Genomic DNA, 18,698 nt, shown 5'->3' with positions numbered 1-18,698 from the left:
AAAACACCTGAACACCCTTAACTTGTCCCAGTGATGTTTTTTTTTAACTTATGGATTCTATTTCTAGAAAAATAATCTGGAATATGCTTTAACGATTATTATTACCTCTTCGTTAACTGGAAATAGTTTTCAAAGCGTTTCTTAAGATGTGGTATGATTCAAAATACAGAAACGACCGCAAAGTTAATGGCGAAGTTAATAGAAAAGTAGCACAAAGTTCGATAACTTGAACTTACTATAATAAATTACTATTTACACAAAAAAAATATATAAAGAAAGTCTTTGGAAACGGCGCAGCTGTCTAGAGGAAACGGGTTCGTAAAAGTATTAAACAATGAGTAGGTAGAAGGTATTGGTTTTTCCTAAAAAAGTGTATCAGGTATATCGGGGAGAAATTAACATTTACTCGAAATTTCCGAGATGAGGTATCGGTCAGATGTGGACGGATTATCGTTTTATTTAGGGAGTTTGTACTACTTGTATTAAGTATTTTTAAATGCAAGTCCAGCCACATAACCTTCCTTCCAGTGATAAAGTTGTACGAAGCGAACTCGCCGAAGTTCCTGCTGTTGTAGTTGAGGTAGTCCATCGGCTATGGTTTTAAATTAAATATTTTCAAATGCAAAGTAACACGGCGTCTATACTTTATTAATTTTCCCTGTGGTATTTTTTTTTTATAAGAGGGTGTGTTATAATGTTGACCAAGTCTTTTTCCGCATCCAGTTGATCCAAAAGTTCACGATAAAACTCTGCGTTTGTTGTTCTACCAGTGTGAGAAACTGTCAACTTTTCGACAGATTCCCCAACACTTTTTCTTAGTTTCTTGTTGCGATTTTGGTACATTCTAGTTTCAAATACAGTTAAGAAACTACAAAAAAACCTTTCTAAAAGACTCCTAATACTGTTGAGGAAGTGACACCCATGTTTTACAGATTTTTCTGTAATCTCATGAGCTAACTAGTGGTTCTACTAAATTATTTCATTTACTATCTTGTATCCTCTATTTTTGATATGTTTAATAGCGTTATTCACGTGGATAATCGCGGATAAATAAAAAATTTACTTTCGAAAATCCGAAGTTACAACTGAGAATATATACGAATGAGTTTACTAGAACGACGGGTCTAATATCGCCATCTGTTATTGAAGGACGAAACAAAAAAAATATGTGTAATATTAATTGGAATAAATAATTTTTAGAATGTCGACCAAAGGCTTCCTCTATTTACGTAATGCTTGCGTGATTTTAACAAAGCAAAGGAAGTCCAGATTCTGCATTTTCAACATTTATTACAATAAACAGTTTATGGTCTGTGTGCGATCATTTCCACGTTCTATACATTCTAATTGTTTTATTTTTAATAGCCGAATCGGTTATACTGAACACGTATCATTTTTAATTATTACCTACACTGCAAAAAAATAATTATCGAATTTTCCTTTACCGGTGTCAATAAATAAAAAAGTTATGGATAGAAAAAAATTTCAAAGAGAAAACTAAGAAAGATTGAGCTTTAAAATCTGGAAAATCGATTTCCGAACAAACCTTAAAAGAATTTAGGTGAAAATTTGGAAAAACAAAGTTGATTCAACTAGCTACATATTTTCCAGAGAAAGGATAATTCGTGATTGGACACTTTGCAATTTGACAGCTGTTCAAAACATTCAAAATTTTGTTTATAACTGAACAAAAAAGAACCGAACGCTAAATTTTGATTTGGATTTCTCTCCTAAAAGCAATAGATGTAAATATTGGAACCGGGATGTCTATGGATGGACATTTTAATGAAATTTGATCTAAAAGAAAGTTCCAAACTTTGTAGTAGGATAGAAGATTTGACCTTCAGATACAAAATAATTCAGCGACGAGAGCAGCTCTGTTAGGAACGCAATAAACCTTAAGATGATTCAAACTGGAAAGAAGATTGATAAATATATTAATACTACGCCGAAAACGAAGATGAATTGCAGTATATCGGTTCCAAACAACATCAGAAAACCTTAAGATGCAGATATCTGTAGAAAAAACAAAATCAATAGTAAAAGGAAATAGCCAGGATAAAGGACGATCCACGAGATCGAAAGGACAATTGATAAAAAATCAAGAACTCTCAGCCGACTTCCCAAGATATAGCACGAAAGCAGGACTTTTGAAGAAGCTGAATAGTAGAAGAAACAAGATTTAGTCTTAAACAAAAAGAAAGAAGAAGAGATTAGTCAAAAATGAGATTGATATACAATAAAAGAAGAATGCCAACTAGATAGTTACCAAAATTTTCGATAATCCGAACGCGAATAATAAAATTGGTAACATATTAAATTGAAACCAACCCATCATGTAGTAAAATTGACTTTTGAAATCGACCATCAACTAAATACGTTAAGAGGATTACCTTTTCCAATAAGCTATCTTTTTCTTCGGCTCGTTCTATCTCGCCCTAATCCTATCAAAGTTGACATTTAAATTTGAAGCTCTCTTTTGTGTTATCCTACAGACCAGAAAAATCACTACTGGTTTTTAAAAAGCAATTTCCCTCTTTCATATTGTAGAACACTTTTTGATGTTTTAATACGATAATGGACACCTCATGAAGACGTTAAGGCCCATCTGACAGATTGTCGCCCTTATTCGGATTAAAACGCCGTGTCGATATTTAAAATATCAAACCGGGGTTATGACAAACAGGTATACGGAGATTTAACAGTATTTAAATAGGGTTGCTATAAAAAATTACGATTTTAGGCAATTTTATCTTTTAGTCTGTAAATTCATAAAGAAACAGTGTTAATATCAAATCCTTCAATTTCTCAGTGTATAAAAGAAAGAAAATTTCTCCATATATTTGTTCTATGTTTGCTGTCAAACGTCACGTGTCAACTTCTCATTTTATTTGTTTCAATTTATCAGTTGTCATTTTCTGTGTGTCAGTCGTCAATGGTAACAGCCGCGTTCCATGCATAGACTGGCGTTTTATATAATTTTCATTATCAAAAAATTGGACAATTTTAGAAATTTCTGGTTTAATATATCTTCGTTTTACTGTGGGGAGTTTAGTGAAAGGAGAGAAAGGAGCAGAGAATTATAACAGATATAAATATAACCCAACTTTCTTTGTATTTCATTCTAATATGTAATGTCACATCACCAGCGCCTCTAGCGATAAATCTACGTACTTAATACGTTAAAAATTCGTATTTTAGAAAATTTTTTAAACCTCGAAAGTAAAGTTAATTTATAAGTGACTAAAATTTGAATTTTAATCACTAGATTAAACGTACAATATTTCCGTTTACTATTATTTTATGTAATATTCGACTATTGTTTTAGTCGTCCCGACGACGACGTCCGTTAATAGTTATCATCAGGGGATGAATAAGGGACGATGCCGGATGTTGCGGACCAATCAGAGAGATTGTGACGCCGTTATAGCGTCGCGGCGCTTCCACGCTTTTACGCCTTTTCAATGGCGTCAGATTATAATATTGACATACGAATAACGTATAATTTCAACAAGTGCTAATCACCCATAACCGAACAAAACCCACATAATTGTTATAAATAATGTTTTGATCTTGTTAATTTTAACTCGTATAGGTAAATAAACTGGAGATGCCGGTTATGTAGCTTTACATAAATTATATTAAACAAACATTTTTACATCCAATAACGATTTTGAATTATTTTGCATATAGTTAACCTTTCAACCACCCACATTCGAGTTTATTTACACGTTTATAATATGGATAATACATGTTTGTTTTGATATACGAGGGGTTGGTAAGTTTTGGGAAATTTTAGACGATCCTTCACGAAAATTATCCTGTAGTGACAACGATTGAATTTGGAAAACCACGGCGACTCGCGATGGTGCAGTCGAAACGAGCGGCACACTGGTTTAATCCACGTCGAAAGTTTAAAGTATCTGTAAACAAATCAAACATCACTCGTATAACAAAACGTTGTGTATACGTTTACTATTAAAAATGGCGGATTTGACATATTCACATCAGGAAGTTTATTATTCAATTCAAAATTTTGATTATCATCATTCACGATTTATAATGTCTTTTTGGCAATGAAACTTTAGTAAAAATGAAACTGATTAGAAGTATAATAAACCACGTAATAACTTCCGGAGTTTGTAGTAAAATGTAAGTTTTGTTTCTGAATATTTTCTGGTATTTTTAATTCCACATAATTCACAATTTCTTGATAATAACGTTCATTATACTAAGATTATTTGACTTTTTTAAATAAATTATTAACTGATCATCTTATTTTCTATTGTTAATACTTTGACAGATTTATAATGCATAGAATAACCTTCATAAAATATGCGTTCAGCATGTGAACATTTGGAATAATTTGTTTTGAGTTGGTGAGTGCCTTTTAGATTCATCAATGTATTTTTTGTTACAATTAAGAAACTATCACTAGATTGTGACCTCCTTCTAATACCAAAATAAATGTTAAAAATATTATAAAGGATGTTTTATAGAATATATGAAGGATTGAGATTCAATAACAGTTTGTGCCATATATTTAAAAAAAAAACGAAGAAAGAATCGGAAACACAGATTAAAATTACTAAAGAACGAACGAGTAGGTAGAAGAGATTTGAATAAAAAGGAACTTATGCTCTAACCGATAAAGAATCGGTTTGATTCTATTTGTTTTGTTCTCCAAACGAATAGAAAATAAAAAAGGAATCAATAGAAATTTTTGTGTGTGTAATAAAATTTTTTCGAAAACTCCAATGTTAGAATAAATAAATCCGAAATGACTACATTTGTTTCACCCGAGGTTGAATTCATTTTGAAAATTATATCAAAGGACGAAAAGATTACAAAGCAAGTCATGAATCTGCAACGCTAATTATAAATAGAAAAAGTGTTAGGTAACTATTAAAAATTATTTATTAAATGTCATTAAAATATTTTATTTCCGACATAAACTGATTCTCGTCGCAAGCAAGCAGGTTAATTAACTGAAAGTAATAAATTTGTAATTAAAACGAGTTATTATTATTTCCATTTCTATATAGAAAACGAAAATATTCACCACGAATGTATAAAAATTACGATTACATCTTTTTAGATATAAAATATAACCCAATGATTAATTATAAGTTAATAATTAATTAAATAGGGTAGTAGATTTATTTTGTCCCCTAAATTTTTCATATTAACGACATGCTAAATCAAATTTTTCTATAATACCTAGGAAATTGTCCAAATTTTGTGTTTTTTTCCTTTGGCAAAATTTAATTGTGAAATTACATTATATACGAGGGTTAGTACAAATAAAAACAAATGTGTTAAGAAAGCAGACAGTTCGAGTTTTTTTTGGACTTATCACACAGTAAGGTTGTAGATTTTGTTGGTGGGGTGAGGAAATTGTACAGTGCATCTTTAGATCAAAATATTTGCGAAGATTACGTAGATGATTCTGTAATTTAATCTAACTTAGCTTAACTATTTCTTGAGATATCCAAAATTCACGCAGAAAACCTACAACAACTGTTGACAAATCTTTGAATGTTTGTGTCATGTTAGAAAATATTCAGGAGATTACAACAGATGCTCAAAATGTTGTCCATTCACTTAACAACAAACCAAGCGATTTTTAAAACTTTTCAATATATTTTGTAACATCTACGACTGTTCAATTCTTTATATTTTTGTAGTAATCCTATCTTTTTGGGTACGGGATCAACGCATCCAATGAGGATGGTTACGTGACCAGCATCTACAATTATGGCGATTTACGTTTCCGTTAATACAAAAATCGTTTTTGTCTGCAAACTATTCACGTCTATCAAAATCGTCATTTGACACCTCTTGAAACAACTTTTCTTTGTATAGATGGAATTTATTATAACGCAAAATTTTTTTCATCAAGAATTTTCGCGAAATATCAAGTGCCCTGGGTATTTGTCCAATATTTAAGTCTTCTAGCAGGACATAAACTAAAAATGTGTTTTTAGTTGATGCAGTTTTTCTGCGACCTGATTTGGATAAATCTTTTACTGACAGTATTTTGTTATGGGATTTCGGTTAGGATAAACATTATTACACGATCCATTGTGATTTTCAATAATGTCGTTTCTGAGATAATTGAGGCGTTCCATATATAAAACTCACTCTGTATAAATAATATATTGTTTGTCGATTTTTGTAGGCCTTATATACTTTCTAAATATATAGTAGACGGAGTTGTGAACTTCTTTATTTTAGCAAACTTCCACGGAGAATTGTGGAAAGAGAAAAAGTAGGGTCGTGAAAAGGTTACGAAGGTGAATTTCTCCCTTCGCCATAAGGTCGTCTAAATCTAACAAACTTACCCACTTTGCCGAACTGAATGCCGCTCACGTTTCCGTCACAAGACATATTCTCTTACTATACAGATTTTTCTTTATTTAGCTAGAAATTTATTGGAAAAAAATTCTGTTTGTGATAAAATGAGATGACGGATTTTTTTTGTGTTATCTCTAATAATAAATGAATTATTTTTATAATAAATAGTGTATTAGTTGGTATTAATAGTGAATCAATCGGTTTCCTATTTCATGAAGGTTCACCACACTTGGAAAATCTTTTACCGGAATCACATAATATGAAAAAGTTTCACTAGTGATGAAAAATATTCGGTAATTATCTAAATTAGCTTACACCTCTTCGATTTAGTTAAAATTTTAGTATGTTATAAAGAAAATTACGCTGAAAAATTTGATATATATATGTAGGGCGCGGAAATCATCCCTTCACATAATTTTTCAACTTTGAAGTTCCAGAAAATGAAAAATAATTTATACATCATAGTTTAGGTTCGCATGTCTAACCTAACCTAACCTAACCTAACCTCACCTAACCCAACGTAGCCTAACCTAACCTAACCACTAATTTTAACTAAGAATATTGATAGAATATCAATGAATAAACAGCAAAACAGAAAAATTCATAGAATTTTATCTTTTTCATAGTCAAACACGAATTAAAAAGCAAATATTGATACATTTACTAACGATAGTCGTATGTAAACAAACTGGAAATTCAAAGTTAAACAACTATGTGAAGGTATGATTTCCGCGCCCTACATATAGATATCAAATTTTTCAGCATAATTTTCCCTATAACATATTAAAGTTTTAACGAAATCGGAGGGTTGTAACCTAATCTAGATAATTACCAAAAATTCAAAAATTCAAATAAGCGTGATGAGGTTATGTTTGTTCGATGACACAACCAATTTTCAAAAAAGATTTACTCACACGTATAATAGAAAAAGAATCATTTTTCTTTTTTTTTCATTTTGGGAGGAAAATAACTATTTTCAAAAATAAATACATATCTCCAATTGTAGCTTAATTTATCAAAATATCAAAAAAAACCATTTATATGTCTAAAATACAGGGAGGACTATAAATTCATTATAATAGTAAAATTCTTTCATTCATTAAATACGAATCATTTGGATTACCTGCATGTATAAACAAAAAAAATCATGTGACACATATAAAGAGATAATGACATTTAAATTGCTTCTTTTTTTTCGAAACCGTAATGTAAATAAGTGGAATTTCAGTATCTAAATCGTCCATCCTGTAATTTTTGTCGTAATTTCATACAAAAATGCCGGTATTAACCCGGTATATTTGTCGCATCGTTAACTATTTATATAAATGTTTGCCAACTGTCCATTTTATTTTCTAAAGATATAAACACAGCGGCGTCACAAATAACATAAAAAACGTTATGAAAAGGGGTTCAGAAAATAGCTCTGAAAGAGAGTCACTACAAGTTAATCAATTATGATATATAATCAGTTTAGTATAGAAAATTTGGGTAATTTTAAAATTTCGCGGTCCCCTCGTTTTTTTGGCCCCAGAAAATTGAAAAATCATTCGATTTCGACGATTTTTTTTTAAAATCTTCGTTTTTACGACGGATTTCTGGGAAAAAATATGGGAAATATCTCACTTGGAGATTTTATATGGTGTTATGATTAAAAAATATTGAAAAAGGTTTGTTTATTAATTTTTTACCTCACTTAAAGATTTCATGTAGTTTTCTGACTTTAAATGTTATCATAAACGCTCTAGAAAATCGAAAAATCATCCGATTTCCAAGAATTTATTTTTAAAGTCTTCGTTTTTACGGAAAATATCTCGTCTGGAAATTTCATATAGTTTTATGATTTTAAATGCGATTATAACGCATTTTATCGCATATAATCGTTAATAACTTTCTTACAAAGCATCAAATGCAATTCATATATTTTTTTTGTCAATCTACACAAACAAACCGAACATTTTGGAAAAAAAATATTGAAAAATGTTTGTTTATTCATTTTTTATCTCACTTGAAGATTTTATATTGTTTTTTGACTTTAAATTCTCTTCAACAGTCTACTTTAGCAAGATTCTATTTTTTTAATGGTGAAAATTTTCAATTTTTCAAAGTTAACAACTACAAACTACATTAAGTGATTTTGAGAATGTTTTTGTTTATATAACTTTTATAATTACTTAATAAAAAAAGTACAAACGATTATATTTGAAAAAAGGTTAATTTTAAGAGAAACTGTTTTTATTTTTAATTGTAAAAACATGATAAATCAACATTTTTGTATAATTTTTGTTCCAATTGTTCTTTTTTGGGTGTAGATTATGAAAAAAAATATAATAACTTCATTTGATTATTTGCAAAAAAGTTATCAACAATTATATGTGAATGAGTGCATTTCCATGAACATTTAAAACCATGAAATTAATATTTTTTTATTCCCATAATTTTTTTTGTAAATCCGCCGTAAAAACGAAAATTTAAAAAAAAATTATCGAAATCGGGCGATTTTTCGATTATATAGAACCAAAAAGGGGTCTGCGAAAGTATAAAATTACCAAAATTGGAGGTTACCTTAATTTTAATGAGGTAGTAGGATTTTTTTGCTGCAATCTCAATCAACAACCTTCCAGTTTTCATTCACTACCAACCACCAAGTGCTTGGTATGGATATTTCAAATAAAAATCTAACAGCATATGATTTTTTCTTAACGATGATGTTTATCTTTATACTTTTCAAACTAAAGAAAACACAAGTAGATGCAGAGATACAAGCTTGTATAACAGTCCCGCAAGAATCCAAAAATTATGTATATTTTGAAAAAAAAATTTCTTCTCTAATGAAACTAGGAATTTTGTATTATAATAATTCAATTATATTTTTTCGCTACCTTATAACTTGATCTAAAAATACCGATCCATGAGCCGTATGATCCATATAACGAAAAATATTAAACCTAAAATAATCATTTTAGTCCTAAATTTTGGAACAATCGAGGGTTGCTATTCAAGTTTCGAGATATGGCAACATTGATGTAAATATGTCAAATCTGACATTGACATTTTTATTGGTCTTGATCTTAGTGAAACTATATCTATAAGATCGTAACAGCCGACGAATCATCGATCTATCCGAACCTAAACAGCAATGAACTGTTTGGTTATTTCAAATCGAACCAAATTCATCAAAAATTGTTTGCGCAAGAAAGCACCTCGAAGCAAATGACCGCCCGTTTTTTCAGTATAACTGGACTTGTCCCACCGTTGCATTAAATCAACCTAAAACGAATAATTCTGAATGATACATCAGCGTTTGTTTGCTTCGAGAAAATCAAGAAACGTCCTCCGTATAGTCCTCGTTTAGTACCCAATGATTTTTTTTGTACACCTGAAGATGCAGTTGAAGCGTTCAAATCACCTTAAAATTTGATTTTAATATTTAGGAACTTGCTGGGAAATCGAATATTGATTCAATGAACGCTGTCTTAGATTTGAACTGTCAATTCATTATTTAGTTACATTCTTGCTTTATTTCGATCTGTTTTACGCGCATCTGCAATGAAGTTTCACGAAGAATTTAAACGATAAATTTCAGTATAAAATAAAAATGAACGAACAAATCTTGTAGGTGACAATGCATATATTCTGCATAAAACACGAACCGGCCGGCCGTTGGCCTGGTGGGTGTATAGGACATCGCGAAATACTTAATTGAAATAAATACTTTGATAACGAAACATTAAGATAAAGGATAAATACACAATTTTGATCTGACGCTTATCCGAGACAACGGTTTAATTTTAAATCGATTTGAGGGACGACATGGACGTCACTTAGATAAGAAAAGTGGATGTTTGGCGCTTAGGACCACCGAGATGCGGTCGGGTTGTTGTTCAAGACGCGCCTACATATCTATAATGAATTAATATTTATTTTTTTATATTATTCGTTGTTGTATGTGTTCGTCAAGTTCAATTAATTTCCGTCGAGGACGATTAATCTCTACTAAAATCGTTATCGTATATAATTCTTAATGAATTTATTCGTTGGTCAAAAGAAGCTTCTGAAAGATCGTTAGGAAAGATAAAAAATTATAATTACTCGTACAATTTGAAAAATTACAAAACCTTAAATAACTAGCTTAGTACGTATCGTCGTTTTTGGTGATTTCTAGTGTTGTTTATACTAGATGTTTCTTATTTTTATTTTTAGGACAAACACACATGTAAAGATCAGACAATAGTTGATTTGAAATTTGAAAAATACTATCTAAGCCTCAAATTAGCTCGACTTTAATTCAAATAACAAACGCAGAATTTAAGCAGATAAAGAGGAAACTATTAACATCTTCAATGACCCCTGTATTCACTTCCAATAACGGAATGCTGCCCATAACTAACTGGTGCCTTCTACCAGCGAAAACCCAAACAGAAATAACGAATTAAGAACGAAAAAACAGCCTACAGAGCTGGGAAAACCCCACAAATATTATTTGACTCAGACATCTTCTGAGAGATGTTGGAAATGTATTTTATGCGTACCCTCGTATTTGGAAAAGTGTGTTAAAGCGTCGAGGCATCTTAGTGAGAATTATGGACTCATCAGAGACAAGCTCTTGTCTAATATAATTGAATTATTATACTAATAAAAAATTCCTAGTTTCATTAGAAAAGAAAATTTTTTTTCAAAATATATATAATTTTTGGATTCTTGTCGGACTGTTATACAAGCTTGTATCTCTGCATCTACTTGTGTTTTCTTTAATTTGAAAAGTATAAAGATAAACATCATCGTTAAGAAAAAATCATATGCTGTTAGATTTTTATTTAAAATATCCATACCGAGCACTTGGTGGTTGGTAGTGAATAAAAACTGGAAGGTTGTTGAGTGAGATTGCAGCAAAAAAAATCCTTCTACCTCATTAAAATTAAGGTAACCTCCAATTTTGGTAATTTTATACTTTCGCAGACCCCTTTTTGGTTCTATATAATCGAAAAATCGCCCGATTTCGATAAATTTTTTTTTAAATTTTCATTTTTACGGCGGATTTACGAAAAAAATTATGGGAATAAAAAAATATTAATTTCATCGCTTTAAATGTTCATGGAAATACACTCATTCACATATACTTGTTGATAACTTTTTTGCAAATAATCAAATGAAGTTATTATATTTTTTTTCATAATCTACACCCAAAAAAGAACAATTGGAACAAAAATTATACAAAAATGTTGATTTATCATGTTTTTACAATTAAAAATAAAAACAGTTTCTCTTAAAATTGACCTTTTTTCAAATATAATCGTTTGTACTTTTTTTATTAAGTAATCATAAAAGTTATATAAACAAAAACATTCTTAAAATTACTTAACGTAGTTTGTAGTTGTTAACTTTGAAAAATTAAAAATAGAATCTTGCTAAAGTTGACTGTTAAGGAGAATTTAAAGTCAAAAAACCGTATAAAATCTTCAAGTGAGAAAAAAAATGAATAAACACACATTTTTCAATATTTTTTTCCAAAATGTTCGGTTTTTTGTGTAGATTGACAAAAAAAATATATGAACTGCATTTGATACCTTGTAAAAAAGTTATGAGCGATTATATGCAAAAAAGTGCAATTATGATTACATTTAAAGTCATAAAGCTATATGAAATATCGAGGTGAGATATTCCTCATATTTTTTTCCATAAATCCGCCGTAAAAACGAAGATTTTAAAACAAAAATCATAGAAATCGGATGAAGAGGAAACTTACTTAACATCTTTAATGACTTCCAATAACGGAATGCTGCCCATAACTAACTGGCGCCTTCTACCAGAGAAAACCCAAACAGAAATCACGAATTAAGAACGAAAAAACAACCTACAGAGCTGGGAAAACCCCACAAATATTATTTGACTCAGACATCTTCTGAGAGATATTGGAAATGTATTTTATGCGTGCCCTCGTATTTGGAAAACTGTGTTAAAGCGTCGAGGCATCTTAGTGAGAATTATGGACTCATCAGAGACAAGCTCTTGTCGACTGTAGTTCTTAAAAATTGTCTAGAAAAAATCGAGCAGCAAATAAAGAAGACTTCGAAGACCTGTATGATTTTCTTTATACTGCTGGGGAAAGAGATATTGAAGATAGATGTTTTTAATCTATAGGAGATAACATCTTGTACTGGTGGAACTTGAAAAATATTTTCCGCATCTCTACGAAAAATAAAAACAATTACATTTTGTACAAACGCTTCTACCAGCTTATATTCCTTAAAAGGCCATTTTTTGATGAATTTTCAATGAGATTAGGGTCGTTTTATATTTTTACTAGATTTGTTCGTTAACTAACTGTTATTAATTTCCTTTTTCGTACTTTATAAAACGTTTTATGTTTGAATTAATTCAGTTTTTTGTTGATTAGTGCATCTGTCAGTTTTTCATTAGAAATGTTGTTTTTATGACCCACTGTATATAATTTTTCAACTTTTCAATGGTACATTTTGATTTTCACCATATCTCATTTTGAAATTTATTCTTCAGGTGCATTTTTCTTATCGTTGGTAATTATTAAAAGTATAATGGAAATTCGTATTTTTTATACGGTTGATACGTTATTTTTTGATTGAGTACGATATAAAAACATATCAATAATAATTGAAAGGCGCGACAAATCGTATTACGCGAAAATAACAAAACTTAATAGTGTTTATTTCACGAAATACCCTCGATTTTCCATGGATGTTGAGTCGTTTTGATCGATAAAAGGACTATTAATCAGTATTCGAATGGTGTTGTTAGCCGTTCGAAAGCTTCAATAGGAAACATTTTCAATTATAAATTTGTTGATGAGAGAGCTTTTCAACAGTAAAAGCTCGAATAAAGCCGCACTTAGTTGTTGGTAATGGAATAAGTTGAGCTTTTCAATAGTTCTAGAAACCTAGGCAATGATAATGGGAAATAAATCTTTTGTTAACTGCGACAGGGATCGTCCAATGAATTTATAAACCGGGTAGAAATCGAAGAATTTAACTCAAATTCCGTATAGGTAGGTATTTATTTCAACGTTTTAATTAATCAATGTTTGAATAGTTTATTGAAATTATTATAAATACCACGAGGAAACAGATGGTATCTTATAACATTCACTATCCATTAGAAAGAAATTATTAATAATGATGGAACTACTTCTCGCGCAATTATTTTATTTTTAAAAGGCCAATTTGATACGGACATCTGCTTTATACTTTTCGTTCTCGAAATTAATAATTGCGAAAAATGATAGACTAAAAAGAATAAAATGACTTTCAAATACAATAAAATATTTTAAGACGGGAAAAAAATTGATTATTAACTCGTAGAACGAGATACAACATGTTATCAATCGCCCCATATCAAAATGTTGATTAGTTTCAAAGAAATTTTCTTGAGATGCGGTTTCAATTTCTTCAATTTCTCACTTAAAACTTGAAACTTCTTTTTAAATTTTGAATCAATAACCCTAAACACGTTTCATTGAAACTCGCACCAGTTTACCAATCTCTGAAGATGATAACTTGGTTATCGAAACGCGTGTCATATATTAGAAACAATATTTTGTATCTTGTTTAGTACTAAATCGAAAAATCTAATAAATTCAATAGAATTCTAAATATACAACAAATTCTACTAAGTGAATTACGATTTGATGTTTAACTGGTTGAATTATAGCATTATGATAATTGTATTTAAATGAAAAACCTTGTTTCAAAGCTTAATTTGATAAATATTTTGTTACAACATAACTTTCAACTCATATACAGGGTTAATAAAAAATTGAATCGACTTTTTCCAGTTTTATTAACAATTTTTGTAAACGTTTGCGTCGACTTACTAAATACCTCGTATATACAATCGACTTCCTGTTGGAGTTTTTGTTATTTTTGACGCGTCTGAAAATCAACATTTGCTAGTACGACTTTTAACAGTTTAACTATGGCAAATCCCTTTGAAAAGCTCTAGACAATACTAACTGAAATCGATACGTGTATAAAAGCAACGAAGCTTAACCCTCAACTTTTGTTATACATACTTTGACGTTAATCTTGGGATTTCTAATAAAATTACTTGGTGCTTAACAAAGAACCCTTTTCAAAATAGTTTTTGTAAACGTATTATATTGTAATAAACTTTGGATAAAAAAAAATTTCTATTTTAAATATCATTAGCTCATAGAATAGTTTCTGGGCTCTGATTGAATTCTTTAATAACAAAACGAACGTTCGGAAAAACGTATGTATGTTTGTTTTTTGTTTCAGGTCAAAATGGTGACGATTCCTTATCTAAAAACGGTGCAATAAGTAAAAAACAGAGAAAAGCGCGGACGGCTTTCACGGATCTTCAATTACAAACGTTAGAGAAAAGTTTCGAAAGACAAAAATACCTTAGCGTTCAAGATAGGATGGAATTGGCGGCGAAACTCAGTTTAACCGACACACAAGTAAAAACCTGGTACCAAAATCGACGGTAAGACAACCCAACGTCAGTTGCATTATAATTTGACATTTCTTCAATCTTTTATAAACGTCACATCGTTGTAATTTATGGTGATAGATGGTTGAATTTTTTTTAACCATTTCTTAACAGTATAATCAGTTGGACTACTCAGAATCATCTACAATGTTGGATGATAGTTATGGAAGCGTTTTAAAGATCAGATTTATATTTAATAATACGTCGAAGCCGTTCAAATTAATTATTGAATCAATTTGAATTGCAAATACAACGTTGACTTATATAAAACAAATTACTCGGCTTAAGGAAATCAGTTTCTTCAACTAACTGGTTTGCGCTACGACTTTGTGTATTAAACACGTTTTTTTTTACAAACGCCTACTCTACAACTACAATTTTAAGTTTAATCTAGTTTATTTCTTGTTCAAGAGGGAGTAAATTATTTTTATATGTTACATCTAAATTCAATTCGAGTTTAGTCTAGATATGCTTGATACGTGTTACAAAATATTTCTATAGGATTAAATACGAGGGGTATTTTAATAATATGATTATTTATTTTGTCATATACTCAACTTTAAAACGTTATAACTCAGTTTGGTTAGGTTATTTTACAACTAGATAATGCTAAATCACATACGTAGTGCGGTCTATGAGTTCTTTGGTTCATAGTAAATATAATTTCTATGCACACATCTGTGAAAAGTCTCAATAAGTTTCAAGCCGATGTCCAATGCTTCTAATATCGGACCCTGGTGGGATTGGACGCATCTTATAGTCGTTGTATGTCATTCGATGAATGTTTTGTTTCCAAAGTTCGCTATAGAAAGTCGGTTTTTTTGATCCGCGTCCAAGGAATACTCAAAATTGGAATCAACACTTGTAGTACAACTACACACACTTCTTGTTCTCTTGCGTCCAAATGCTATGTGTTTTTTCACGAAAAACCACAGTTAAAAGAAACATCATGTTACATCACTACATCCAGTCTTTGTCCAATGCTCAACCAACATTTGAAAGTGAATTTTGGTGCAAATCTTGGACTCATCGTGTTACAACACTACATCCAGTCTTTGTCCAATGCTCAACCAACATTTTAAAGTAAATATTGGTGCAAATCTTGGACTTTTCGTGTTACATCACTACATCCGGTCTTTGTCCAATGCTCAACCAACATTTTAAAGTGAATTTTGTGGCAAATCTTGGACTCATCGTGTTACATCACTACATCCGGTCTTTGTCCAATGCTCAACCAACATTTTAAAGTGAATTTTGTGGCAAATCTTGGACTCATCGTGTTACATCACTACATCCGGTCTTTGTCCAATGCTCAACCAACATTTTAAAGTGAATTTTGTGGCAAATCTTGGACTCATCGTGTTACATCACTACATCCGGTCTTTGTCCAATGCTCAACCAACATTTTAAAGTGAATTTTGTGGCAAATCTTGGACTCATCGTGTTACATCACTACATCCGGTCTTTGTCCAATGCTCAACCAACATTTTAAAGTGAATTTTGTGGCAAATCTTGGACTCAGTGTGTTACATCACTACATCCAGTCTTTGTCCAATGCTCATCCAACATTTTAAAGTAAATTTTGGGACAAATCTTGGACTTATCGTGTTACATCACTACATCCGGTCTTTGTCCAATGCTCAACCAACATTTTAAAGAGAATTTTGTGGCAAATCTTGGACTCATCGTGTTACATCACTACTTCCAGTCTTTGTCCAATGCTCAACCAACATTTTAAAGTAAATATTGGTACAAATCTTGGACTTATCGTGTTACATCACTACATCCGGTCTTTGTCCAATGCTCAACCAACATTTTAAAGTGAATTTTGTGGCAAATCTTGGACTCATCGTGTTACATCACTACATCCGGTCTTTGTCCAATGCTCAACCAACATTTTAAAGTGAATTTTGTGGCAAATCTTGGACTCAGTGTGTTACATCACTACATCCAGTCTTTGTCCAATGCTCATCCAACATTTTAAAGTAAATTTTGGGACAAATCTTGGACTTATCGTGTTACATCACTACATCCGGTCTTTGTCCAATGCTCAACCAACATTTTAAAGAGAATTTTGTGGCAAATCTTGGACTCATCGTGTTACATCACTACTTCCAGTCTTTGTCCAATGCTCAACCAACATTTTAAAGTAAATATTGGTACAAATCTTGGACTTATCGTGTTACATCACTACATCCGGTCTTTGTCCAATGCTCAACCAACATTTTAAAGTGAATTTTGTGGCAAATCTTGGACTCATCGTGTTACATCACTACATCCGGTCTTTGTCCAATGCTCAACCAACATTTTAAAGTGAATTTTGTGGCAAATCTTGGACTCATCGTGTTACATCACTACATCCAGTCTTTGTCCAATACTCAACCAACATTTTAAAGTGAATTTTGGGACAAATCTTGGACTCAGTGTGTTACATCACTACATCCAGTCTTTGTCCAATGCTCATCCAACATTTTAAAGTAAATTTTGGGACAAATCTTGGACTTATCGTGTTACATCACTACATCCGGTCTTTGTCCAATGCTCAACCAACATTTTAAAGTGAATTTTGGGACAAATCTTGGACTCATCGTGTTACATCACTACATCCGGTCTTTGTCCAATGCTCAACCAACATTTTAAAGTGAATTTTGTGGCAAATCTTGGACTCATCGTGTTACATCACTACATCCAGTCTTTGTCCAATACTCAACCAACATTTTAAAGTGAATTTTGGGACAAATCTTGGACTCAGTGTGTTACATCACTACATCCAGTCTTTGTCCAATGCTCATCCAACATTTTAAAGTAAATTTTGGGACAAATCTTGGACTTATCGTGTTACATCACTACATCCGGTCTTTGTCCAATGCTCAACCAACATTTTAAAGTGAATTTTGTGGCAAATCTTGGACTCATCGTGTTACATCACTACATCCAGTCTTTGTCCAATACTCAACCAACATTTTAAAGTGAATTTTGGGACAAATCTTGGACTCAGTGTGTTACATCACTACATCCAGTCTTTGTCCAATGCTCATCCAACATTTTAAAGTAAATTTTGGGACAAATCTTGGACTTATCGTGTTACATCATTACTTCCAGTCTTTGTCCAATGCTCAACCAACATTTTAAAGTAAATATTGGTACAAATCTTGGACTTATCGTGTTACATCACTACATCCGGTCTTTGTCCAATGCTCAACCAACATTTTAAAGTGAATTTTGTGGCAAATCTTGGACTCATCGTGTTACATCACTACATCCGGTCTTTGTCCAATGCTCAACCAACATTTTAAAGTGAATTTTGTGGCAAATCTTGGACTCATCGTGTTACATCACTACATCCAGTCTTTGTCCAATACTCAACCAACATTTTAAAGTGAATTTTGGGACAAATCTTGGACTCAGTGTGTTACATCACTACATCCAGTCTTTGTCCAATGCTCATCCAACATTTTAAAGTAAATTTTGGGACAAATCTTGGACTTATCGTGTTACATCACTACATCCGGTCTTTGTCCAATGCTCAACCAACATTTTAAAGTGAATTTTGGGACAAATCTTGGACTCATCGTGTTACATCACTACATCCGGTCTTTGTCCAATGCTCAACCAACATTTTAAAGTGAATTTTGTGGCAAATCTTGGACTCATCGTGTTACATCACTACATCCAGTCTTTGTCCAATACTCAACCAACATTTTAAAGTGAATTTTGGGACAAATCTTGGACTCAGTGTGTTACATCACTACATCCAGTCTTTGTCCAATGCTCATCCAACATTTTAAAGTAAATTTTGGGACAAATCTTGGACTTATCGTGTTACATCACTACATCCGGTCTTTGTCCAATGCTCAACC

General features: G+C 31.3%; 1 protein-coding gene across 1 annotated transcript in view; it reads left to right on the top strand.

The window, feature by feature from the left end:
- The window catches only part of LOC130443011 (homeobox protein B-H1), a 53,579-nt gene that overhangs the window by 15,234 nt on the left and 19,647 nt on the right, over window positions 1-18,698 (top strand). The window contains exon 2 of the mRNA XM_056777454.1: window positions 14,625-14,832. Coding sequence (XP_056633432.1) covers window positions 14,625-14,832 — 208 coding nt within the window. The remainder of the gene's footprint in view (window positions 1-14,624; window positions 14,833-18,698) is intronic.

This window comes from Diorhabda sublineata, chromosome 1 (assembly GCF_026230105.1).
Source record: "Diorhabda sublineata isolate icDioSubl1.1 chromosome 1, icDioSubl1.1, whole genome shotgun sequence".
Lineage (NCBI taxonomy): Eukaryota > Metazoa > Arthropoda > Insecta > Coleoptera > Chrysomelidae > Diorhabda > Diorhabda sublineata.
This window is presented reverse-complemented; position numbering and strand designations above follow the sequence as displayed.